Source organism: Macaca thibetana, chromosome 12, assembly GCF_024542745.1.
Source record: "Macaca thibetana thibetana isolate TM-01 chromosome 12, ASM2454274v1, whole genome shotgun sequence".
Classification (NCBI taxonomy): Eukaryota; Metazoa; Chordata; class Mammalia; order Primates; family Cercopithecidae; genus Macaca; species Macaca thibetana.
This window is the reverse complement of record NC_065589.1, coordinates 60,834,361-60,860,943: the sequence shown is the minus strand read 5'-3', so window position 1 is coordinate 60,860,943 and position 26,583 is coordinate 60,834,361. Positions and strand designations below refer to the sequence as shown.

Sequence of the window (26,583 nt, the reverse complement as noted above, 5' to 3'; positions counted from 1 at the left end):
TACCACTTATTTTTAATTTGTCTTATACATATTGTCCTTGAAATAGATATCTTCCCAATCTCTAGAAACCAACAGAGGGAATTCATACATCCTTATTTTTCCTCTAAGATTCCCTTTGAGCTACTTAGGCAATATTTATAAGAATTTGAGTGTCTGTAGCATTTGAACCTAGTAAAATGATTTTTAAAAATGGAAGTGATGGATTCTGCCTTAAAAAGTTTGCAAACTGAACACTTAAAAATTGTTAAAAGTATTTATTTAGCACCTACTGTGAGCAAATAATTGCACTACTATTGTAATTTGGAATACAGAGAAACAGCAAACAGATGGTCTGGTTTTATGAAACACAGGCATTAAGATAAATTTATTTGACAGGTTGTTATTGTGTGCCAGCTTTGCTATTGTGCTTAGAGGTGTGGAAAAGTCAAACATGGAGGATAATCCTCATTCTTTTACAGGTTGCCTGGGGAGATAAAAACACTAATGGACATGATATAGGGTATATGGTGATGAGTTCTATGAGACAGGAGTAAAGGAAGTGCTGTGGGTGTTGGTTGGGGAAGAGATGAGTTCCAATTGAGCATAGGGGAGACATGAATTGGGAAAGATTTCTCAGAGGAAATGCCATTTGAACAGAACTCTGAGGGATAGTAGTATTTGGTATGAAGGCAGGAGTTTTCTGGATATGGGGGATAAATGCACAGAAGCAGCAAGCTGGGGGATATGTATAATCAAACAGATACTAGTGGTATTTTATTTTATACTTTGTTCCATTATCTCCCCACATTCAGTCAGTAAATAAATCAAGGAAAAGTGCTCCCATTATTATGGACTTATTTGAAAATTGTTTAACTCCTCATTTTTTCCTCTAACACATTTTTACTTGCATCAGCTTTCAACAACTTCAACTAAACTTTGAAATATTCTCTTTGTAAGCTCACTCTTGCCTTTCCTTGTATCTGTTTAATTGGCCCTATGTAATAATTTAAAATGATATTTTCATGACCTTGTTTTTAGTTACATTGCCTACTTTCTAATCATCACTCTCTGTTGCTCTTCAAAATACACACAGAATTCTGACAGTAAGAAAAAAATGTACTCTTAGGGTTACTTATTTGTATTTAGTGATTTTTTTATTTTTCATGTTTTTATTAATGGGCTTAATTTTTAAAGAGTTTTAGATTTACAGAAAAATTAAACAGAGGGCACATTGAGTCCCATGTAGCACCTTCCTCACACATAGTTTTCCTATTCTTAATATTCTAAGTCATTACTATTTGTTACAATTAATAACCCAATAATGATGTATTTTTTATTAATTGAAATCCATAGTTTATTGAGATAATTTTATAATGCCCTTTTTTCTGTTCCAGAATCCCATCTAGGGTACCTCATTACATGTAATTATCATGTCTCCTTAGGCTCCTCTTGGCTATGACAATTTCTCAGACTTTTCTTGTTTTTCATGACCTTGACAGTTTTGAAGAGTACTGGTCAGCAATCTTGTACAATGCCCTTGTCTTGGAATTTATCTGATGCTTTTCTCATGACTAGACTGGGCTTAAGTGGTTTGAGGAGGAGGATCATTGATATAAAGTCCCACCTTCATAGCATCGTATCAAGGGATCAACACAAATTATGACTTGTGTTGACCTTGGTCACCTGGCAGAATTAAGTTTCCCCACCATAAAGAGACTCATTTCCTCCTGCTCCTTTTCCATACTGCACTCTTTGGAAGGAAGTTATAGTCTGTACTTAAGGAGTGGGAAATTGTGCTCTCATTTTTTCATTTTTTTTATTTCTCAAAACAAACTATGAGAAAACGAGGAAGGCAGAGTCAGAATTATCATTCCTCCTCTTTTCCATTTCACACATGAGGAAAACTCTGTATTTCAGGAATTTTACTTGGCTTAAGTGTGGTCATGACAGACAAATGGAAGAAACAGTATTAGATATCATGTATGCTCTCCAGTGCTTTCTCCAAGACAGATTTTTCTGCCAGCCTCAACCATGGCTCTTTAGGTTTTCCTTAGTGTTCTGTCTGTGCATTCTGCCCATTTCTTAGTACTTACAGTTCTCATTCTATTATAGTTGACTTTTCCTTGTTTTTTTGACAATGTTCTTCGTGTTTCCTTTGCTCTTACACTTCATTTTTGTAGGCACTTAATTTTTTATTACAACTAGTTTTCCAAAATTGAATGAGATATCATTGACTAAGACAAGGAGACACTGGGTGTTTATAGTTTATGTGTGTATCCACATGCATTCTCATTGTCCTGTTCCTTTCATGAATTTAAATATCCTAAGAGTATTCTAACTAATCAATACTCAAAACAGAAATTTCTGTTTCTATCTTCATCTTTAATGATGACAACATTTCTTAAAATGTTTTTTTAAATGAGTTTTACATTTTCCTTCCAAACCAAGAAATTTCTTCTTTCAGACTAAGTGGTCCTTGAGAAATGGAGAAATATAGACAAGATATGGCTGGAGTAGCTACAAAAGCCTCTTTCAGAAAATTTATATTTTTTGATAATGGATAATCTGCTAATAAACTGATTTTGTTCAACCCTACTCCAAAATAGTATTTTTTTTTCTGGTTTGATGAGAGAGCTAAACAATATTTGAAGACAGGGGTATATTCTTATGTTTCATGTGCTATCCAGTTTCCTAAAGACTTCTGAGACTGCCAATGGGGTCAGAATTTGAGGCCCTGAGGAAAAAGAAAGGAGATATTATTGAGGACATTTTTATGTTTTTATGTAAAGAGCTGGCAAGACTTGCATATATTTTGGGAGTCTTCTCCTTTGGTTATAACCTTCTTGGTACAAATTAGAGAGAAACTGTATTTGTGGTGGTCTGTGGTCCCATTGCATGTGCTGATGTGCACGGTGTGTGTGTGCATGCATGTGTGTCTATATGAGCTTCTTGGGAAGCAGAAAACATTAACCTCCCCAATTTAGTAACAATCTATTAAGAAAAATAGAAATACATTTAAATCAGTGAATCTCAAGAAAACTATGATCTGTTGTTGGCTTCCCTTGTACTTTTGTCTGAGTCAATGTTACCTGAAAAGTGAGTTATTTAATTTTCACTTTTCAATTTCAAGACAAGAATATAAGACTGATTTTTTTAATCCTTGCCTTCGCAACATAGATAATTTAATAAGCATAACTCAACAGCAACAGCAGAACAAACGTTTTTTCATTGAAATATTTAATAAGTGAAGCCCTCATAGTTGCCTTGGGAAAACACTGGTTTAGTGGGTGTTGTAGTGAGACAGTAGGAAAAGTAAAAATCTGAATGATCAGATCCCATTGTGTTTCTAAAACATAAAGTTATAGGTCCTGGGTTGGATTTTGTAAATTCCTAATCAAAAGCAAAATATTAAGAAACCCCACTGGTATTTAATAATCCAATGGATCACAGTACCACATTGTTACAGTGGATCATATTTGATATTTTGTGATAGCAAAAAAATGTTGCAGACAGGATTGTTCAATTTAATATATTCATAGCTGCCTGAAAATGCCCCACATACTTACAGTTATTGCATCAGACACTTGTGATTGCCACACTAAACTGTCTGTCCTCCCTTATATAAAGAAAGTACAATTTATCAGAAGTTTCCATAACTTTTTAACATTTAGTAACCAAGATATCAGATTAGAATAAACAATGGTTCCATATACTATTCCCATTCTAGCTGTTTAGTCAGTTTGTTCTCTTACTATATGAAATACCAACTTCATGCATGGTTGGATTTATAGAGAAATTATACTACATATATGTATATATTTGTGTGTATATATATCCACATATATACATATATACTGCTTTTTGTTATAAAAGTAATACATGCTCATTATAAAAAGAAAAGCAGTACAGTTAGGGATAAAACAGAATATGTTATTCAGTCACCTCAGGATAACTACAGTTAACATATTGGGTAGTCTTCTATGCATATATGTATCACTCTATCTACATATATCTATCCTTTATTAAATAAAAATACCATTCATTTAGTTTTGAAATATTTTTCACTTACATGGCATATATTTTTATGTCAATACAGATCTACATCATTGTCTTTAAGCAGATATTCTTTGATGAACTTCTCATTCAGTTTTTGGATCATGGGGTTAGTCTTTGAGCCTTGGGCCTAGCATAAGGATCAGGAAAGGGGAACTAGGTCAAGAGGCAGATGCCATACAATGTAGGTGACAAAGTGAAAAAGAAACCCAGCCCAGAACATCTTCCTGCTGTGGAAGGGGCATGTGTAAGCATCTCTTCCTCCACCTCACCACTCCGCACAACCCTTCATACACAGCACAATCATAAGAAGCCACCCAAGCACTGTCATAAGAAATATTTGATGGAGCAATTAGTTCTTTCCAGATACATATCTAGAGAGGGTACTGCCTTCCTTGTAGTCATAGTGATTGGACTGAGTGGAAAAGGAGATTTGATTTGGGTAGTGACAAACTTGAGGAAATTTGACAAAGACTCTCATTAATGGATAGCAGCAGCAGCAGCAGCACAATCAATGAGGAGAGGAGGTTGCTGACACCTTAAGTGTAAGGCTGATGACACCTAACTTTGTTCCAAGAGTCACTTCCCTGGCCCCCTTTCTGAACTGCTGAAAGGTGAGAAATCTGGGATGTCAAGAAGAAAGCTTTTTCTATACCTTTTTGAAACCTTTGGGAGAAGGTTATATCAGAAGGAAACCACTCACCTCTGTCCTCCTCTCTTTCCTAGCTGTAAGCTATAGTTTCTGTATAAGGCAATTATTAAAACATTTTTATCTGTGTTGTTGAAAATGTTAATATATGCATTACAAGAAAGAATATTACATGCCTAATACATTATACCTATTTCTCTTACAGAAATAGATGACAAGAGGGTGCCCAACACACAAGGGGAAGTAAGTTTTTAAAAATATTTTTGTATAAATGTGTTCAAGTCAATTAAAATGCAAAAATTTGCTCGATTTGATGTGATATAAATAATGATACAACTGTAATAAAACTTTAGATTGCTCCTTCTGACTGAATAAACAGTAATACAGTGTCATTAAAATCTCTGCCTCTCGGTTACCTTTATTCTCTACCTATGTAATGCTAACCCCTGAAAAAACTTTTAAAATAAAACATCACTTTTAATGGCAAAATATGATATTGACAACTTCAATTTATTGAGTGATTATATATACATACCACAGGCTAAGCCACGTGATGTTGGAATCCCAGAGCAAGGAGATGAGGGTGGAGGGATGATACCTCTTAAAGGGTCTTCTGGTATGTGGAACCAAAAGTCTGAGGCCAGAGTCTAGGGGGACTGAAGTCCTCCAAAGCCTGAGTAACCAGATCCAAGGGGTTCACCTAGAAATGTACTCAGATTTAAATTCAGCAGGCTGTCTGAACACTGTCACTCACTATTCCCCCCACGTACATGCGTAGGAGTTTATATAGAAAATAGGAACCAGGAGAGGTTAGGAGAGTATATAACAGAGAATGTATGAAACACAAAGTGAATAAACTAGTTCCCAGAAATGAAATGAATATTGAATAGGATGCTGTACAGAGTTACTAATCAATTCCCTTGATCACAGGAGTAGGCATACAGCAATACTTAAAGAGAAAAATGTAGAATGGGCAAAATATCAAATAATGTATCACAAGACTTTTCTGAAAATTTTGTGAGATAGTGAAAGTGGAAATGCTTTGAAAACTAAACTCTTACATAAATACAAAGTAGTTTTTATTAGTAAGTTTACACTGTGTTACTAAACAACAACAACAAAAAATTTCTGTACAGTTGATTTTCTATTTGATCTTTAAATATGTGTGTGGAAGTAAACATTAAAAATTCCTGAAGTGATTGCTTCTCAAAACCAGCCAGATGTGACTGAAACAGTATAAGTGCCCCAGAAATGTCAATCATCCACACATTTAACATTAATGTAGAGTCACCCTGTCTATACTTGTGCATAGTATGTGGGTATCACAAAACTCTATTCTGGAGAAATTTGCTTATACTATTTGCTCATCTGATATGGATTTGGTAACTGTTTTGTTGAAAGTTTTAGTTTTCAGTTGATTGCTTCTGCATCAGATAAACAACATCTTGATGATACCTTTGAGGGCAGTTAATCTTTAGTAGGCACAAGGAAAGATGCCTCAAGCTCTGTTTACAACTTTGTAAAACAGTTTCTAGTTTCTTTCAAACCTTGTACATTATGTTCTTCCTAATGTGCATAGCAAGCCTGGAACAATCTTCAAAAAGTGTGTTGTAACTATTTACACTTGAGCTTTTCAAAGCAAAAGTAATTGCCCCAGATGCGAAAACTCATTGATTAAGACCTGTACCCTTGCCACATTAAAACATAAATCAACATGCTATTAAAATGGAGTCTTTGGCATTTTCCAATTGGGGGTTAGACCATATAATTTATTAAATGAATAATATGTATATCCATTATATAGAGCTCTGTATCCTTATCTGTATTTTGATCCTGAAATAAGTTCTTATTTTTGTCATTTTGAAATGCAGAATCTCTTCTTCAATAACTTTATCCCGATCCAATAATGCTTAGGTAAGAGCGTCACATAGCAGTTTTCTTAGGAAAGGACTGATCTTTTAAACATATGAAGAATGTTACCTCAACGTTATAATTTCAAGTAACTGGAGGTAATAGTTGAACACGTCAATTCAAGATGGCTATAGACTGCTCTTACTTTCCAAGGATCCTCATTGTCCCCCTTGAATCACTCAGTAACCCCACGAACAGATACTATTATTCCCTGTGTTTGAATATACTTTATCATAGAACTCAGACTGTTTTTCTCTCAAATGAAAAGGATTGGTGTCTCTTTTTCTCTTTCTTTTTAAAAATAAATTAATGTTATTAGGTAGGAAAGTAAAATGATTTCAAGGCTGCCGTGAATGAGGAATCTTATGATTAAGTAGACTTAATATATCTCTTAAGTCTGTGATATCACTAACCTGTATATAATTTCTCATTAATTAGATTCTATTTCATGACAGGGAGAAATCAGAAAGCTTTTCGTAACATGGCACAGTATTTATTTCCCTCACAGGTCTGATGGCATCGTATTTTGTATGCAAATCTAAGGCTTTTACTTTTTTCTCTTTCTCCACAGTCTCAGAATGCATCCCCTAAGCAAAGGAAGCAGAGTGTGTACACACCACCCATCATAAAAGGTACTGTTCAGGTACTGTTTCGGGTTGTCATGAGTGCTGAATCATGGCTGGTTGGCCATCTGTTCTCTAAGACCACACATTTGATGATAAGCTAGATCTAGTCTCAGCTCTGCAACTTAGCAGTGTGATGTTCAGTAAGATACCTTATCTACTTAAAACTTAGTTTCATCAAGAGTAAAATATGGGGTTGAATAAGAAATAACTAGGGATCTCAGAATTTCAGTCTAGAAATTCAGAGTTTCCAAAATAATGACAAAGATTTTTTTTTTTTTACCCTTATTCGCATACTTCCTTAAAGAGATTTTTCCAGCAGCCCTAATTACTCTTGCCAGTGTTGGCAGATGATTACCATTTTCCTCTTGGCTAAAGCAAAGCAGAATAACTTGAATTTCAGGGAGACTGAGTATGAAGCGTTGCCTCATTGTCTTGTGTCAGGAGCAGCTCTGAGAATCTCAATCAAACAGCTATTCACTGTACATGTCACTCCTACTGAAACAACAACTAAGGATCTAGTTCAGATTCTGGAATTTTCCCCGGAATTGGAACTAGTAAAAGAAGACCCATCAGTATCTTGACCAATATCGGTTCCAGGGAAAGCATCTCTTATTTCTCACACTGAAATGGCCCTGATTTGAGGTAGAGTCTGTCCAGTCTACTCTCTCATGTTTTTTCCAGTCTGGTGCTTGGGCTGTGGGCCCAGTGGTTGATCATGCTCACTTTGTCCAGCTCAGTTTCAACTGCATGAGAGGCCAGCTGAGCAGCTTCCTCTGGAGTTTGGAGAGAGGGCTAAATTGGGAGTGAAATTTCCCGCTCTGTATTTGCTCTAGATTTGGAGCCTATTCAGGGAGGCAGGATATAAATGGACACATTAATAGCTACTTTCAGTAAACTTCCTTCCTCATGCAGCTATAAAACACCGTGTTTGCTTGTTCATAAGACTGCAGTACAGAATACAATCATCAGCATTGTAGTTTATTCCAGGGTAATTATTGAGACTACTAGGCATTTCTCTCTGAAGATAAGTTTAATCACTTTAAAGATATTTTCCCCATTGTAAGTGATTTTGTACTTTCAAGACACATAAGTTTTGGCATGAATGGGCAACAAGGAAAAATATATGTTCACTCATTTAATGATTTCCTCTGCTCTATTTTAGTTTCGCTTAAACTAAATAAAGTAATACCATTCTCATGTCCTCAGAGAATAATAGTATTATTTTTAAAGGAAAATCTTAAACTGAAAGTCTCAAGGGCCCATGATGTTCATTATATTTAATTTCAAATATCAAAAGAATGTGGGATCCTGACATTTAGGGAAGTTAGTCCTATTACACATTTTTGCATAAAGCCTTATATTGTCAAGTCCCCCCAAGATACTCATTTAATGATAATCATTTGTGGTCATAAGTTAATGCCTTGAGAAAGCACAGTAATTGTTTCAAGAGGATATCAGGGTATTATCACAAGTCATGTAGGTTCTCATTTATAACCAGTAAATACCTTTGGAAGGCCCTGCTTATGATAAAAGAAAAGAGAAAGCTAAATGCACATATTTTATTTGGTTTACTGGTCCCTAAGAGCTAAAATAAGTATTTTAAGACAACATGAAGCAGTAGTAACATATGGCATGTTGTGAGCATTTTAAAAGGCTTCAGTTATAAGAAAGATGAATGAGCAAAGGAAATGTTTTGAAGATCTTAAATATAATGATACAATTGCTCTGAAACGTATAATTCTTCAAATTTCAGTGGAAGGGAACATGCAATTATTGAGAGTAAAAAGATTTACTGAGGGCATAGTAGTACATGCCTGTAGTCTCAGCTACTTGGGAGGCTGAGGTAGGAGGATGGCTTGAGCCCAGGAGTTGGAGGCTATAGTGCACTATGATCATGCCTGTGAATAGCCACTGCATGCCAGCCTGGGCAACATAGTGAGACCCAGTCTCTAAAAAAATTTCTAAAACAAAAAAAGGAATTTGTACTCATAGATTCTTCTTCTACATCTTGTTGCCATTTGTGAATTTTTAACTGACCGATATCTAAATATTTCAAGATATCTATTAGGTCTTTGTCTCATACTAAATTTTCTTTTTCCAGGTTGAAATATCTTGATGTCAATTATACCTGTTATTTAGTTATTTTGCCTTCATTCTTGATCTTCTAATAAGCTCCATTTTGCCTATATCATTCTAGAAGTCCATTATTCAAAATGAACCTAATGGTTAAGATGTGTTCTGATCAGAAACTTGTGGGGACTTCAATTATGCCTGAAACCTCCTTCAACCCAGATACTTTAATTCTATTAATGCAACCAAAAATCTTAGCAGCTTTTTGTGGCAGCATTACACATTGTTGGCAAACAGTGAGATGACTCTAAAATCAAAATGTCCAAGTATTTTACAGGTACAGCTTTCCATATTATTCACCATGTATTCCCCATATTGATGTCTTAAATTAGTTTATATGAAAAACAATACAGTACTGTCATCCCAACTGAATTGCCTATTGTTGGAGACAGACTGTTACATCGGCATGTTATATTTTGTATCCTGATTCTGTTATTCATTCTATTTTCAACTATCTCAATTGTGTGCCATCACAGATAAGATAAACCTATTTTGTTATTTTTATCTGATCCATAACAAACATATGAAACAAAACACAGCTAAAAGAGAGCCCTGCAGCAGTCCACATATCCCCCTCTAATTCATATTGATCCCCTTGTTGCCACCATTTAACCGTTTATCAAATAGACTTATTATATCAGGGTTCCATCCCTTCATCAGAGGTTATCATCAGCACTCCTATTAGATACCTTGTTGTATTTCAGATACCTTGTGCTAACCATGAGTCATAAACTTACGATATATATTGTGCATAAAAATGACAGAAGTTGAAGTTTGCATAGAAAACAGACTTTTTCATTACCTTGTGTAATATAGTGTTTCATGATTATACACATGGAAAGTTCAGATTATCAGAAAAATGACAGCTAATGACTAATACCCATGTACATTTCTCTGGTGTTTATACGGTGGTCAGCCCTGTAATTTACAGAACAGCCAATTAAATTATTGTTGGACTGCTTGAATTATGTTTTCAGAAAAGTGGATTTGAATGTTAGATAGGAAGTGGCTGACTCATTTCTATCCCCATTGTGTGTGTGTGTGTGTGTGTGTGTGTGTGTTTTACTGGAATGCAAATGCCTTCTACTGAAGAAAGCAAAGTGCTATTGATTTAAATGGAAATTTGAACATTAAACAAAGCAGCTGACTTAAAAATGACTTTGTACAGCAGGGCCTATTAGTATTGCATTACCATTCTTAATGCATAGCCAGTCAGATTTTTCATTTATTTCTGTAAAACATCTTTTTCCTCCCATTCTTCATAATTTCTTGTAAAGACTTCAGTGTCTAGACAGTTTTCTTCTATGTCAAAAAGACGACTTCTGATATGTCAAAAATACCTTTGAATGCTCGCAGAATTTTAACACTTAAGCTTTTTTTTTTTTTTTTCCTCCAAGGATGGCTATGATCGTGATTTTTTTTTTCAACCTCTTCTCATAATAAAGCAATAAATACAAATACAGAATAAATCAGAGAGCAAATCAACCTGGCCCAATAAGAAGCCTAACTTGGATTTTGGAGGGTGGAAGATGAAAGTGGCAAGAATAGCAAGGTTAAGACATACTTCAGATCACCAACTGAAGCATGATCTTCCAATCAGGGAAAACTGTTGATCATGGTGATTTCCTGGAACGCAATATGAAAAGACATGGACTTTGGTGGACAAGCTATCATGGTTTCAACCTCAATGCCACCACTTATTAGCTGTGCAACCTTCAGAAAATGAATGGGTTGTTCACCCCGGAAAACAACAGCAAAGAAAATACATTCAAATATGTTGGATGTATCTGGGAAGTAGAAGTGAAGATAATGACCCAAGCCACACAGTTAAGGCAAGCCACATATACATCTGCAGCAGGAAGTGTAAAGGGAAGTTTTACTGGCACAGGGGCAGGTTCATGTAAGCTGCTTGGAAACAGAGTTTATTGGTTTCGGACACTCAGAGCCAGATTTGGCATCAATTAATTGCCACTATAATTAAATGACAATTTAATTACATTGCCGGACATACCTGTCCAGTAACGGCTGCAGAGGCCATTACTGAACCGGTGTTATTTTGAGAACGTCTTATCTGAATTGCAGTAGTCCTAAAGAAAGAATTTCTTGTGGGGTTATTTTAGCAAGTCCTTGAGGCAGTCTTTATCTCAGCCTTGCCAGCATGAACTCCTCCTTTTGGCTTTTTGCTTTAGTGTGTTTGGGCCTGACAAAAAAGTGATTTCATCATAGTATCTGCAACTTTCACAGGGTTAGCCTGTCTCGCTTCTCTCATGGGGAAAATGAAAGTGTTGCTTACCACACAGGGTTGCTGTAGGGACTGAATGAAACATAACGTGTAAAGAACATGCTTAGATCAGGCACACAATATGTGGAACTACTCTGAATAATGATTTGAGCCCTGAATTGAGAGTGTTGAATACTCCTGCTCTGTCTCTGCTTCACCCTGCAGCATGAAGGAATGATTTTGAGAGAGACAGAGGAGAGGTGGAAGGACTTCCAGGAGAATGAAATAGCTTTGTTCTCATCCCAGTGGGAATTGAAAAGTCAGGTTTAAGATGCCTAGATATAAAATCCATGTGGATTACCACACTTGCAATATTCATTCCACTTTTATTTAGCACCAAGCCTCAGGTAGGTGTGTGAGGTTTATCTTCAACATTTTGCTTTCTTTTAAACAAATGTGGCTTTTCCTTTATGTCACTTAGCTCCGGTCCTCCGACACCATGCCCCTTATTTTCCGACTATTATAACATTCCTGTAAGAGATACTGATATTCAAATTAATAAATCTTGTATTTCAAAAAAGCTGAAAAACAAAATGATAGCTGGTGGTGAATTTTGGGGTGCTATAGCAGGTTATGCAATAAATATTTCTTGCCAGAGGGGTGGAAGGAAATCATCCCACCATATAAATGCAGCCTACACTTAGGCAACGTAGGTAAATTAACCATGACTATATCGGAATGTGACCAATTCACTCTTCCTGATTTCAAACCTCCTTATAATTATGACTCAAAAAACTCTCAAAAGGAATAGACCAGCTGTAATATCCTGTTCTCATTACCCGTTGCACATTGAAAATTGAAGGCAGGAAGAAAAGGCAGCAAGATCTCTTAGCTTCTCATCAGGCGTCTCCACCACACTACGTTCCTTTTATAAACACTCCTGTCCCTCTGTGGGTGTTCTTCAGGTATTCATCACATTTGCCTTTCTAAATCTTGGCTTGTTTGTTTGTGCAGGCTCAGTCTGCTTACTGTGTAGGGTGGGGCTTATGTATGCAGCTCAAGAAACATTTTGACAGATTTCTAGATAACAAGGAACATTCTAAATATATACAAGTCTTGCTTTCTTTTTTTTTTTTTTTAACCTAAGTAAGCTCCTATTTCCAGACCCACTTCCTTTGCTTCTCTTTAATTTCTTCCACTGAGTTTTATGCTCATCTTTCCTCATATCTTTGGATGTGGAGGGTGGAGTCAGGTTAGAGAAGCAGTTTGAGAATGTACCTTTCTTGCAAGTCACTAAGATGTCTTTTTTTTTGGAGGTCAACATTGAGAGAGAATGAAGGAAGAGGAAAATACCAGCAAGTATAAGTGAACTTCATCTTTTATGACATTGTCATGGATTATTAGGTTAAAAGGTCTAAAAGATTTTGAGATAAATCAAATTGCAAATTTATAATCGAGTCCAGTAACTTAATTAATCTCATGTGATGTGACTTAAACATTTGAAAAGGAGAGCACCATTTGTCAATATGGTTCCATTCATTTGTCTCTATATATGTACCTATTTTAAAATTAATTAATCTTTTAAATTTATATTTCTCTGTATAATTAACATAACAGCTTTTAAAATTGCTTTCTATTTGAGAAGCAGGGAAAAAGATAAACTTTTGCATTTGGTTTGAATAACTGAATCAAGAATCAGTTTCTTTAAATATTTCCCAAATAAGCAAATAGCAACGTTCAATTGTGTAAGTAGTAGTAACACACGGCCACAATCACATATGAGCCTTTGCCATGTATGAAACACTGCATTAAAGTGGTGTGGATACAGAGGTGAAAAGCAGAGCCCTGGCCCTGTGGGAAACCAGTCTGGAGGAAGCAACATACAAGTGGATAGAGCATAACATGGTAAGTCCTTTAATGGGAATTTAGACAAAGACATCTGGGGATGGGAGGAAATTTGCCATAGGCTTACTGAACAGGAGGGTAAGGCCACTTTCAGATCACAGAAGGGACAGTCATATTTACACCTAAGTCTGGAGAGTAAAATGGACTAGGTCTTGGAAAAGTGGAATACATGGCTTATACCATGCTCATTCCTCCTGCTCATGCAAACTTGTGAAGCATTGAGGATGATGCTGTAATGTGGACAGTTGAATTCTGCATGGACCATCACAAAGACTTTTGCTGCCATGCAAAGACTAAATAGGTCTCATTAGTGGGACTATGCAGATAATATCACTTTCCAAAGCATTTTAAGTCTTCGTTCATTTGATTCCATTTTAAAATTTCTGCTTCACGTCTTTGTCTTTCTTCTTAATAATATTACCTTTAAAACAGAATAATTCCCAACTGAAATCACATGTTTTAAAGTTAGATTTTATATTTTAGAACAGGTTTGGATTTATAGAAAAGTTTTGAAGATAGTACAGAGAGTTTTCATATACCCCATATCCAGTTTTACCTATTATTTATGTCTCATATTAGTATGGCACAGTTAAAATTGGTAAATCAATAGTTGTATAAGACAGTTCTTGTTTTGCTATAAATACCCGAGACTGGGTAATTTATAAAGAAAAGAGGTTTAATTGGCTTATAGTTTCACAGGCTGTACAGGAAGCTTTTTGCTAGCACCTGCTCGGCTTCTGGGGAGGCCTCGGAAAACTTGCAGTATGGCAGAAGGTGAAGTGGGAGCCAACACTTTCCATGGCTGGAGTAGGAGGAAGAGAGGGAGGGGAAGGCGCTACACACTTTTAAACAACCAGATCTCACAATAACTCACTCACTCACTATCAAGAGAATAGCACTGAGGGGTGGCGCTAACCCATTCATGAAGGATCCACCCCTATGATCCAATCACCTCCCACCAAGCCCCACCTCCACACTGGGGATTACAATTGAACGTGAGATTTAGATAGGGACACAGATCCACATCTTATCAACGTGTATGCGTTGTTATTAACTAAAGGCCATATTTTCTTTGTATCTATCTAGTTTTTTCCTAATGTCTTTTTTTCTGTTCCAGGAATCTATCCAGCATACCACATTATGTGTGGTTTCGTGTCTCCTTAGGCTCCTCTGGGCTGTGACAATTTCTCAGACGTCCCTTGTTTCTGATGACCTTAAACGTTTTGAGGAATACTGGTTAGGTATTTTCTAGAATATCCCTGTACCGGGATTGTCTGATGTTTTTGTCATGATTAGACTGGGGTAGTGGGTTTTTGGAAGAAAGATGACAAAGATAAAGTAACATTGCATCCCATGGTACGAGGGGCACATACTATCAATATGGTTTATCGCTGTTAATTTTGACCTTGATCACCTGGCTGAGGTAGTAGTTTTGGAGATTCCTCACTGTAAAATTATCCTTTTTCACTCCCTTTCCATACTGTACTCTTTGGAAGGAAATCGCTGTGTGTAGTACACATTTAAAGAGTGGGAAGCTGCACTCTACTTCCTTGAAAGAAGTGTCCTGTACACACATAAGTCATTTGAAATTCTTCTGCACAGATTTGTTTCTCCTCCTCCATTGATTTATTTGTTCATTTATTTTCATCATTACAGACACGTGGATATTTATTTTATACTTTGGATTATAACTCAATACTATATTACTGATTTTGTTGCTGAAATAGTTCCTGTTTTGGCCATTGGGAACTTTTTCCATTGACTCCTGTTCCATTGACATACTCCATGAATGTCAAGGTGTTGGTTTGTTTTTGCATATCCTTACTTTCTGGGACTACAAGATTCTCTAGGCTTTCTTGTCCCAGTCCTAGAATCTGCCTTTTCTCCAAGGAGCCCTCAAATATAATTTTAATTCCTATTTGAGTCAGTATTCTACGAAATGTATGTTTGAATAAGCATGTGGTTGCTAAAAATGGAGAAATCTGTCTCCTTGCAAAAATGCGTGTACACCATGTCCATTAATGTAGGAGTTATCAGTCTGCTAAGGTGTACACACTCCACTCATACTAATGCTAATAGGAGTTTCAGGAAGTAAAAACAATTCCTCATTACTAGAATAAGCAGATGCCATTTTTATGGACTTGCTCTCCTTCGTTTTATGCCTAATGGAGCGTTCCCTGATGTTTTCTGAGATGAGATTTGTATTATCCCTTTATAAATGTGGAATTAATAATAGATTGGTAGCCTTCTTGATGCTTAACTATTTGCTTTACTTAAAGATTTTTAAAAAGATGTTTATAATACCTTATAGTTGTGTAGTGCTTCAACATATACAATGTTCTTTTGTATAATTATTTAGCTTTTATAGAAAACTATGAAAGGTAACTAAGATGTTTATTTTGGAGGAAAGTATGGATTACAGAGGAGCAGGGTCCCTGTGTTAAGTGTCCTTCCCTTTTACAAAACTAAATCATGACCTGAGCCTTTTTTTAGGGTGTACTGTGAAGTTTTGTTAGAATAGCAACAGGCCTCATTTTTTCCATTTGCCTATTTATCCTGTTTGCCCTAACTAAAATACAGAGTCCATGCAACCTTATAACTTGATGGAAAATTTTTACAAGATCTTTTTATACCAATGTTTTTACAAAATGCTTAGTACCTTTGTTTTTAATAATTTTTGTATTTTAAACTCATGTTATTGATCCTTATGTAATAACAATTTTGTACTCAAACCATACTTGCCTTTAATCTTGTCTCTCTCCAGTTTCTCCCCCTCTCCCAGGCAGCTGACCACACAAATCTGACTCTTTTGTTTTAGATTCCTTCAAGTGTTCACTAATTCCTTTAGAGTAAGTCCCTGGAAATGATGTACAGGGCTCTTTATGACCTTGCCTTTTCACTCCTGTCCAGCCTCGCCTCTGGCCACAGCCTCCTTTTATCCATGCTGCAGCAATGCTGAGCTGCATTCAGTTCTTTGAAAATAATAAGTGGTTTCTGGCCTCTATACTTTTGTTCTGCAGTGTTATTTACATAGAGGTGTTTCTTTGTACGCCTTCCTCCCAGTTCTAAATCCTTTTAGCTGTGCTTCTTTGAGACTGAGAATGCATTTTATATACCTATATATGTGATATCTGTAATTCCTTCTAGCTAGACTGCGGAGCCCTTGAGGGCAGGGCCCATGTCCTATTTGTCTTCCAGGAACGTTCTGATTTGTCTTCTATTTGAATTTTAGAAGGCTCCTAGTCAGTGGTGAGTCAGTGAGTAAATAATCTTTCTGATTTAAAAATAAGCATATCTTGGCTTAGTTTTAGCCACATTGAACAAAATTATAAATTCTTTCACTGACTCACACCTTCATTCTAGACTCTAATAAAATGCTTACTGTCTGTCTTCCAGGTCATTTATTAGGCTCTTTTAGTTCAGGATAAGCTAATACAGTCCCCGTTTATAAGAAAAATGTTGTCAAATGAAAAAGAAAGTTATGTAAAAAATACTTGTAAGTTCCCTGAGACTGATATGGACAGTGATATTAGAACACAGAGAAGGAAATGGCTGGCACTTCCTGTACAGAAGAAATGAACTGCATCTGTAGGTTGAGGGATGAGTGAGATTTTTGCTAGAAAAGTGTCAGGGGTGGATTCCAGAAAGAGGATTTGGCAGACCTGAAGGCGCAGAATGTGAATGGGCACATGAACTTTGAACACTGTGGACTGGGGACAGGACCTGTGGAGGAGAAAACACTGAACAGATGCAGGGGACTTGTCAAAGGTCTCCTGTGTCCTGTGCACAAAAGTTGGGATTATATCCCAAGACAACAGAGCACTTTTGGATAATTTTGAAGATTGCTTGATCTGTTGCCATATTTCTTGTAAGTGTTTTGAAGATTTGGGGCCAGGGCTAAAGGACAAAATAGTTGATTCAAACTTGGTTTTTAAAAATTCTTCTATAATAGGTTGTATTTGCCTCAGTTTATCTGCTTGTTTCCAGTGCTCTTATTTCTACAAGAATGGACAACTTCTAGCACCAACCTTTCTTTTTCTTTCATGAATTTAGACTTTCTAAGTAGAAGCTATGACTTTGAGATGCCAAAATACTCATCACATTATCGTCCAAAATAGATCCGTTGAAATCCCTGTAAAATGTGTTAAAATATAAAAATGTCAAGATAAATTGAGAAATTGATTCTTAGTGGGGCAAACTGAAGATAATATTACATTCTTCACAAACTTGTCCTGGTCTATAAAACTTGTCTAAACATTTTCCCTCCTAAAACTTTATATTCTTGCCTGAACTTCAAAAAGAAGCCTGATCTGCAAGATAATTTTAAGAACAGTTTTATTAATTCCTTTCTCAATAGGTTGTCGTGACAAAATACCCAACACCTCAGTTGTGGCAGAACTAGCTGCACTCTTTCTGTTGAGTGTTTTCTGTGGGACAGTAAAAGATACCAGCAATGCTGTCAAACAATATACAAATATTTATTAAACTTGTACTCTGTGCAACATTCTGAGATCTGTGTTACTTTAAACAAATTAACTACCAAATTCTAAACACCCTAGGTCAAATTTTGAGAAAGGTTTACAGTTTTGGATTTTTCACTAAGAGAAAAAATACCAAGTAGGATAAGAATGTTCAAAGGTTGCAGTTTCAGGAAATTGCTATGTGTACAATATAAAAATTATGTGATAAGCATTGAATTTATGAGCTGTATTCTACATTGCATCCTTTCCGGTATAATTACCAATGGAAGCTATGTTCTACTTTTATTATCCTTGGTAGGTATACCAAAGCTATCATTTTATTCTTTTTTATATATAAATTTGTCACATCTTATTTTCAAAACCAAACTTAAAATTATTTTAATTGACTTCCAACAGTCTATCTTAGGGAAAGATTCTCCCATGCTTTCATTCATATAATACCCACAAGGCAATTCAGTTCCAAATACAGCTGAAGCTAGAATTGTGATAGAGCCTCTGAAAGCTTGAAATGGCTATCATTTGCCTTCTGAATCTGAGGCCATTAGTCAGCCTATTACTAAATACTTACTTCTTAAAAGCCAGTTGGTCCTCTTACACCATGGCAGTCCAAGAACAAATGAAAAGGAAGTAGGAAGTAGAAGTAAAGTATAAGATGGCTGCAGGAGATATGAGAGCTGGCTGCCTGATGAGCAGAGGCAGAAACACATGAAATTTACACATCATCACTGTGTAGGGCAAAGATGATCAAAACAATGATTCAGTCATTAAGAAAATAATTGCACTATTTCTATTGTGATGCATATTTTAAAAGGCAGGAAAGTGGTTTGAATCCCACTTTTCAAAAGGGTTTTAAAATTCTTGTTGACTATTAACTCTATGCACTACTCTATGTCCATTTCAGGTTAAACTTTGAAGTCTGAGCATCCTACTTCAAACTTTGGAGTTTCCTTTTGGGTTTCAATTGACAATCTTGAGATGATAAGCTTTGCCTCAACTTACAGTACTTCTGTGAAAAATGTATTTTATGTATCAAAAATTGTCACTGGATAATAATGCTCACATTATGTAAAAATAGGTCTCAAAACATATTTTTGTATGGCAAAAATAAAAAAATTTAAAGTAGTTTAAATGTATTTTATTTTTTAGTATATACTTATAATGTACTATTTTATCTTTAGGTTTTACATTTAGTCCCACATCTTATTATGTTGATTTTTGCCTTGAAGAAATTTACTCTGTGATTGTGGGAATTAGTCTGGATCTTTTAGAACAGTTCTTAATATCTCTAAAGTTATCTATAAATCAAGGATTTTGAACTTCTATAATAGAAAACAGGGACCGAAAGAGAAATTCTCTCCTTCCATCTGTTCATCTTTTTTAAAAATGCAAGCAAGAAGTAGTTGTTTCTGTCTTTGATGTTATTGAGGAAATAATATATGTAAAAATCAGAGGAATGGAGGAAGAGAGCATCGGATCTGTGATTTTGTACACTGCACTCGTTTATGCTTTAAGTCCTGATGGTTAACGAAGTCAATCAGCACCCCCCCCCCAACAAACCTCCTAACTCTACCATTATTCGTTGTAATTCCCTCTTTGTGCAATAAGTTAATTAGTACTTTTACAATAATTTTCTGCAAAATACTTTTCTATTAATCTTTCTCAGTTATGTATGCCTGTAGTATCTTGCTTATGCTTTTCTCTACTACTAACAAACTTAATTGGATTTTAAATAACACATCTGTAAATTCTACCATGAAGAAATATGGAAGAGTGTTATTTGCCAAAGATTTTTAGCCTATCTGATGTTGTATACTCCTTTGTACCAGTCTTACTCATCCTAAACTTAGTAAAAATAATAATGGAATTACTTTTTCTTTGAGCCTTTCTTAGAAGATGGTAGGCAGTGTCATTTCATTATTATTAATTGATTTTTTTTACAATTACTTGGGCATACAAATGTGTCCTAGACATAATGAAAACTTCTAGTCTACCTTCAAATTTTTAGAAAAGTACTACGTGAATACTCATTTGAATAAATGAAAATGAAGTCTCTTTTATGACCTCAAAGAACCTCAAAGAATGGCAAAATGGGTTTCAAGTTACAGATATTTAAACATATTGCTACATTAAGCTGTGTGTTCTTGATTAACATAAAATGTCATAAACTTACTTTTTTTTGGATTAAGATACATTTTGTGAGAACTGAACCATGATAAAAAGGAGAAACACCTGATAGTCTTAATTTTTTATGTGAATCAATTTTAATTAACATATAAATGTTTTGAAATTAGCTATGAAAATTGTCCAAAAAGTAAATATCACAGGGCCTCATTGGCAATGTCAAAGCTTTATTTCATTTTATTAAGATTAATTAATTGTCGAATTACCACATGTACCATGTTTTACTTGTAAGGCCAAACCAAAGAATTCTTTGCATCTATATCAGCATTCTTAGCTTTTCAGACAGGCGTTTTAATCCCTTCTGATCTCTGAGATAAATATATTTTTTCCCGTAATTATATAATTACTCAATAGACCAGAGCAGATCCCATGGAGCCACTGCAGTGTGTGCTGTATAAATAATGTGCTGTTCTACCTCTGATAATTGGCCAGTAGAGCCTCCTAGGAGTGTTTTTATCCCTTAAATAAACACTACATAGGCAAGGAGAGTTGACTCAGTATTTTCTTCATTGGCAATGAAACCAGAAGCGCTTCATATCCAGTGCTTATTAGATCATTTTAGAAAGAACACAGTGCTTGTGACCCTACAGCTCCCTCTGCTGGTCCACAAAGTTTAAAAAGTACAAGTAGAAAATAATGTTTAAGAAGTGGAACCCCGGCCGGGCGTGGTGGCTCCCACCTATAATCCCAACACTTTGGGAGGCCGAGGCGGACAGCCTGAGGTCAGGAGTTCGAGACCACCCTGCCTAACATGGTAAAACCCCTATCTCTACTTGAAAATGCAAAAAAAGTATGCAAAAAAATTAGTCGGGCTTGTGACGCACGCTTGTCCAGAGCCTGAGGCGGGAGAATCGCTTGAACCCGTGTGGCAGAGGTTGCAGTGAGCCGAGACGGTGCCACTGCACTCCAGCCTGGGCGAAAAGAACCAGAGCCCCTTAGGAGAAAAAAAATGTGTCATTTTTGGTATGAAATGGGGTTAAACTAAAGGAATAAGCAACAGAAAGTCTTATTTTTATGATTATTAAATTGTGAGCCACCTTACTCACCATCTGCCTTTAATCATCCAAGCATTGTGTATTCCTGTCATGTCTTGTTTTTCACAGTAAAAAGCAGACTCTACATAGAGTAGGCAGGTATTTTTTTCAGGACAACCCTAACCAAAGTGAGCTTCATGAGTCTATCAGCCCCACATTAACAGCTCTGTTCCTTCATAAAGCAGATTATTATTCACAGGGGTCCTTAAGGTACCTTTACTCCATATAAAGGGGTGGCGAATGAAAGATGTAAAGAAATGAACGTCTTCTTCAGACTGACCAGTTAAAATCCTGTGCATCTCATCTTTCTGGTATTGATAACCACCTTCATTTGGTACAGGCAAAAATAACAGAAAGAAGGAGAACTGGAGTAGGAGAAACATGGGCTTGAATCCCAGCTCTGACAATTCAAATCTGTGTAGTCTACTTCCAGTTATTTAACGTTTATACTTTTTCTTGTTCACATCTATAATTTGAAGATAATCTCAGAGGGTCGTTGTGAGTGCAAAATAAAGTAATATATGTATAGTGCCCAATATGTAGCAGGTGTGTTTCAATTGTAAACACAACTCCTGAGAAATCTGGGTTTCTGCCCAACCGAGAGAATGACCCAGAGAATGTCAAAGGGAAATCATTTCCCTTCCAAACATTCTGAAAGTATGGCCAGGCAACATACAGTCAATCATATAAAATACAGTTTTATTTAAAGAAGTTAATGTGATGTGACTTTTCCATAGTTACACAATCTATAATCAAATTCTATTTATTTTTTGATATAGAGACAAGATCAGAAATATAGTTGACTACAGAATTGTAGGTTCCAGAAATCATTAAATCAGGCTATAAAAGAAGCTATGTAAACACTATATTCTGATGAAGAGGATTTAGATAATGAGTTGTACATATTGTCATAGATTATTACAAATAAATTCATGTCTCTGATAGCTCTCTATTGCTACTTACATAGCAAATGTGTTTATTTTAGTATATTAGGTTTTGAAAAGACAGTAAACAATGGTTTTATAATCTAATAACTAGATAAGGGAAAGTGGTTTGAGCCTAATGTCTTAGATATTCTGAACAAGAGTTTGCCTTCAGGTAATGCTGTGCTGTGTCTCATTCCATATACACAGGTTAGGTCATTCTTTATTATTAGGTAATAAAAAATAATAGAGGGAGTATAAGTAGTGGCTAAATGCAAAAATCTGAAGCCTGAGAATCTGAGTTTGAATTCGAGTTCCATTTAACTGTCTGACCTTGAGAGAGTGGGTTGGATGCCTCATCTGTGCTTCATTTTCTTCACTTCTAAAATGGAGGTAATAAAAGTGTGCACTTTGTATCAGTTTTCAGGGACTGCCTTAACAGATTCCCACAACCTTGACACTTAACACAAAAGAAATGTTTCCTCTCACAGTTGGTGAAGCTAGGCATCTAAAAACCAAGGTATCAGTATGGCCATGCTGCCACTGAAGGCTGTGGGGAAGATTCCTTCCTTGCCTCTTCCAGTTTCTGGTGGCCCCAGGTGTTCTTCAGCAATTCCTCAGGTTCTTCAGCAAGTCCTGGGAGCGGAACTTGTTTCTATCTCACTCTTCACGTGGCCTGCTGTTCTGTGTCTCTCTGTGTTGTTTCCTTTTCTTATAAGGACATCAGTTACTGGATGTAGAGTATTGGCTATTTCATCCTGTCAGGCCTCATTTTAACTACATCTGCAAAGCCTTATTTTCAAATAAGGTCACATTCTGATTTTCCAAGTGGACATGAATTTTTGGAGGACACCATTCAACCCAGTACATACGTCGCTGGGTTGTTTTGAGGATTAAATAGGTTGCTGTACCTAAAGCACTAGAACAATGCCTGTTGCAGAAGTTTTAGTTAAGGTGACTTCTAAAATTCCATGTATAGTTCAAGCCATTTTCAGTTTCACCTAAGTTACAGATGTCCCATTGCATATTTTCTCGATAGCACATCCCCCAGCAGCCTGCTCTATCTTTAACTTCAGCCATCTAAAACTGTTTTTATGTTCATCCCCGAATGAAAACCAGAGGATCCCCCAATTCCTGTAAATGGTATCACTATCCCCCATTAGCTCAGATTCAAAGCCTCGACATCATTTACAACGACTTCATCTTCTTTGTTGCCATAACTGAGTAGTAATCTTTTGGTCCTGTAGAGTGGATCTTGAGAGAGGTTCACTTGTCACATTCTCACTTTCCCTTTTCCAGGTCAGGCTCTCTTTAACATTCACCCAGATGAAAAACAGAATAATACCGTAACACAGTACATCGTGTACATACAAATACACACATATTTCAGACAGAAACAGAACTATATTTCCTTTAATTCAGACTATATGTCTCTTTAATGACAATGAGAAATATGAAATACAATATAGAGTAAGTTGGCCTTATTTAGTGGCTCTGCATGCAAGCTGACTCACTGCAGAAAAGGAGAAGTTTTAAAGGGAAAAAAAGGAAAATATTAACTGCTTCTAACCCACAAAATTTAAATAAAGCCATTTTAATATGCATTGATTATGTTCAGCCATTTTATAGCTCTGGCTTCAGTTTTCTTATTGGTAAAATATGACCTTGAGAAAGTTATTTAAATTATCTAATCATAAAGAAACCTACTCATAAGGTTTTCATAAAAATGAAATAAAAAACTGTATGTAAAATACTTCAGCATGGTACTATGCCCCTCATCCATGGTTAATAAATACTAGTTATTACATATAATTTTAGCATCATATTGACGTAAACTCTTTAAAACTCTTGGACTTATTTGGTTGCTGCTTCATTTGATGATTAACTTCATTTAAAGCGTATTTCCAGGTTTGATTGCATTTTAACAAGGGAGTGCAGTTTGCGCTCAGTGTGCACAGTGGTTGGGAAGAATTTGGTGTCTACATCTTTAGCTGCTATTGGGCAAATGGAGAGGTAAGTAGTATACTCTTTTTGAGCATAGTGCCAACTAGTGTCCATATTTATACAAAAGAGGGTTAAAGGGAACAAGAAAGAGCACACAGTAAACATTCAACAAATAGTGGCTATCAGTATTATATAATTTTTTTTCAAGTTTCAGCTTCCAGATGAATACAAATGAGTGCCTTAACCTCTTTCAGTCTTCTTTCAAAGAGAAGATTCAATACATTGCAGTTGCAGAAGTTATAGGAAGTAGCTAAACAGAGAAGAGTATAAAATTGTGATAGAAAATTTGAAATCCTTATATTTCTTTTGCTAGATTAGTCAACACATATTCAGCACCTATTGAGTGATGATTCTGAAGAGCATTGATCAGATAAAAGTGATCATTTAGTAAAGCAAATGAGAGAATCTTAATTCTAAAGTACAGCTAGCAGAGTTAACTTAGAAGTGAACTTTGGTAACTTTTGGATGCCTTTTGTAAAAAAAAACGTATTGTGTCGTATTGAAATATGTCATAATAAAAACTCCTGCACTTAGCAGGAATTACATTGACTATGTCTAATGTATGTGGTTGAAAAGCCGCTTCAACCACTCGTCATGTACACCTCATATCCTGCCTGCATAAAAGGCTGTGCCCATTTCACTATGGATACAGATTAGTTTATCCTGCATATTACCAATTCCTTATGTCCACATATAAAGTCATAAATATCAGGGAGAAAAGCTTCATGTGCAGAAACTTTGTAGTTAATGGGAAAGCAAATACCAAGTTCTGACTACGTATCTCCCTATGCCTATTCTTTTTTTTTTTTAAGTCTTTTTTATTCCTGAAGCTTTAAGAAATAAACAAAAGCTATTACTTTGACAAAGCAGACACCAACATAATGAGATTTGAGCAGGATTATGTATTTCCCTTTATCTACCACTCTGTTTTCCATAAGGGGACACAAAGACATTTTTTGCACGTAATCTTGTAAGCTAGTTAGGAATTCTCACTTCATCCATGCAAAGAATAGAAACAAACTCATAAAGCAACAGATGAATGCATGCATGTGAAATTGGAAGTCATTTGCATTTAAAGTGATATAACTTAGGTGATCAGAGGGGATGCAGTTAGGATAATATTTTCTTTCAGGACTCAAAGTTCTCAAAGGTCTCAAAAGAAAATATCTCACCTGGTTTTCAAGCAGGTTTCAAATTATGTTTGACAAACATGGGACATCATCTCTAAAGCATGTGTGCATGTGTCTGGTGTAAAATCAAGGTTGGAAAGTTACCCTGAAGGCCAAACAGACAAGGTTTTCTAAGTTTCTGCTTGGCCTGGTAAGACAGCCTTGGTCATGGAGGAGGCCTGATTCTGAAGACAGGGTCAATTCTGTCACTCACATTTTTTTACTGCCCTGCCTTCGCTGGCTCTGCATCTGAGTCGCGGAAGAACATAGACTCAAAAAGTGCTGAATATATGTTGATTACTCCAGCAATAGACATATAAGAATTTCAAGATTGATATATTTTAATAAAAGTACTGTTAAACATTGAAGGCCTAAGTAATATTACTAGAGGACCTCTCTGATCAACTATAACATACAGGCAGAAAGGACATCCTTTCCTGTGTTGCCCCAGACCACCCTTTGACTTGGTCACAGAAGAATTCCAGTTGACAACGCTTTACGGAGCAAAAAGGTACTTGCTGGGAAGCTGCAACACTTGGTGGAGTCTAATAACACCCAGCGGGAGACCACGGTACCCGGTGGGATGGAATCAACACAGCCCAAGTGGAATACAGGTATTTGGGAACACTGTTACATATGTATACTCTGAAAAGCCTTGGGACACGACCAGAGCGTAATAGATTTTTAAAGGGGCCTTAGGTGAGTCCTAGAGTCAAAAAGAGGTTTGAGGTATTTGTGATATTACAATCTCATAAATTCTCCAGGCTGCTAAAGTCTAGAAGTCAAGTTACAAAAGAAAGATTAGATTATTGTCATACTTTCAATTGTGTGGAAGTTTTTGGTTTGAGTCTTTAAAACAAAGAGTTGAATAATTAGGTTGAAAGTGAGTTTTTTCATATATATTTATTTTTATTTCAGTAGCTTTAGGGGTACAGGTGGTTTTTGGTTACATGGATGAATTGTATAGCGGTGAAGTCTGAAATTTTAACGCCGCCATCATATAAGTGCTGTATATTGTAAACAATATGTAGTTTTCTATCTCTCTCCCCTCTCTTATCCTCCCCATCTCTGAGTCTCCAATGTCTGTTACACCACTCTGTGCCATAATGTATACCTTTGAGTACCTATAGCTTAGCTCCCTCTTGTAATCAAGAATATATGGTATTTGATTTCCCATTCCTGAGTCACTTCACTTAGAATAATGGCCTCCAACTACATCCAAGTTGCTGCAAGACATTTTTTTCTTTTTTAATGCCTGAGTAGTATTCCATGGTGTATATATACCACATTTTCTTTATCCAATCATTGATTGATGGG

At 36.0% G+C, this 26,583-nt stretch overlaps 2 protein-coding genes across 5 annotated transcripts in view; one reads left to right on the top strand and one right to left on the bottom strand.

Annotated features, from left to right (window-relative positions):
• NEUROD1 (neuronal differentiation 1) overlaps positions 1 to 26,583 on the bottom strand; it is a 1,109,848-nt gene that overhangs the window by 382,797 nt on the left and 700,468 nt on the right. Inside the window, exon 1 of one of the 2 annotated variants that reach the window (XM_050750582.1) lies at positions 23,248 to 23,257. The exons of the other annotated variant lie outside the window; for it this stretch is intronic. The gene's annotated coding sequence lies outside the window, so the exon portion shown is untranslated. Of the gene's footprint in view, positions 1 to 23,247; positions 23,258 to 26,583 lie in introns of those variants that run through there. 2 annotated transcript variants of the gene reach the window in all.
• The window catches only part of PPP1R1C (protein phosphatase 1 regulatory inhibitor subunit 1C), a 141,557-nt gene that overhangs the window by 66,042 nt on the left and 48,932 nt on the right, over positions 1 to 26,583 (top strand). For 2 of the 3 annotated variants that reach the window (XM_050750605.1, XM_050750604.1), the window contains exons 3-4: positions 4,887 to 4,924; positions 7,164 to 7,224. In XM_050750605.1, the coding sequence (XP_050606562.1) occupies positions 4,887 to 4,924; positions 7,164 to 7,224 (99 nt within the window). Of the gene's footprint in view, positions 1 to 4,886; positions 4,925 to 7,163; positions 7,236 to 26,583 lie in introns of all 3 variants that reach the window. The other variant, XM_050750606.1, reaches the window with a different exon arrangement.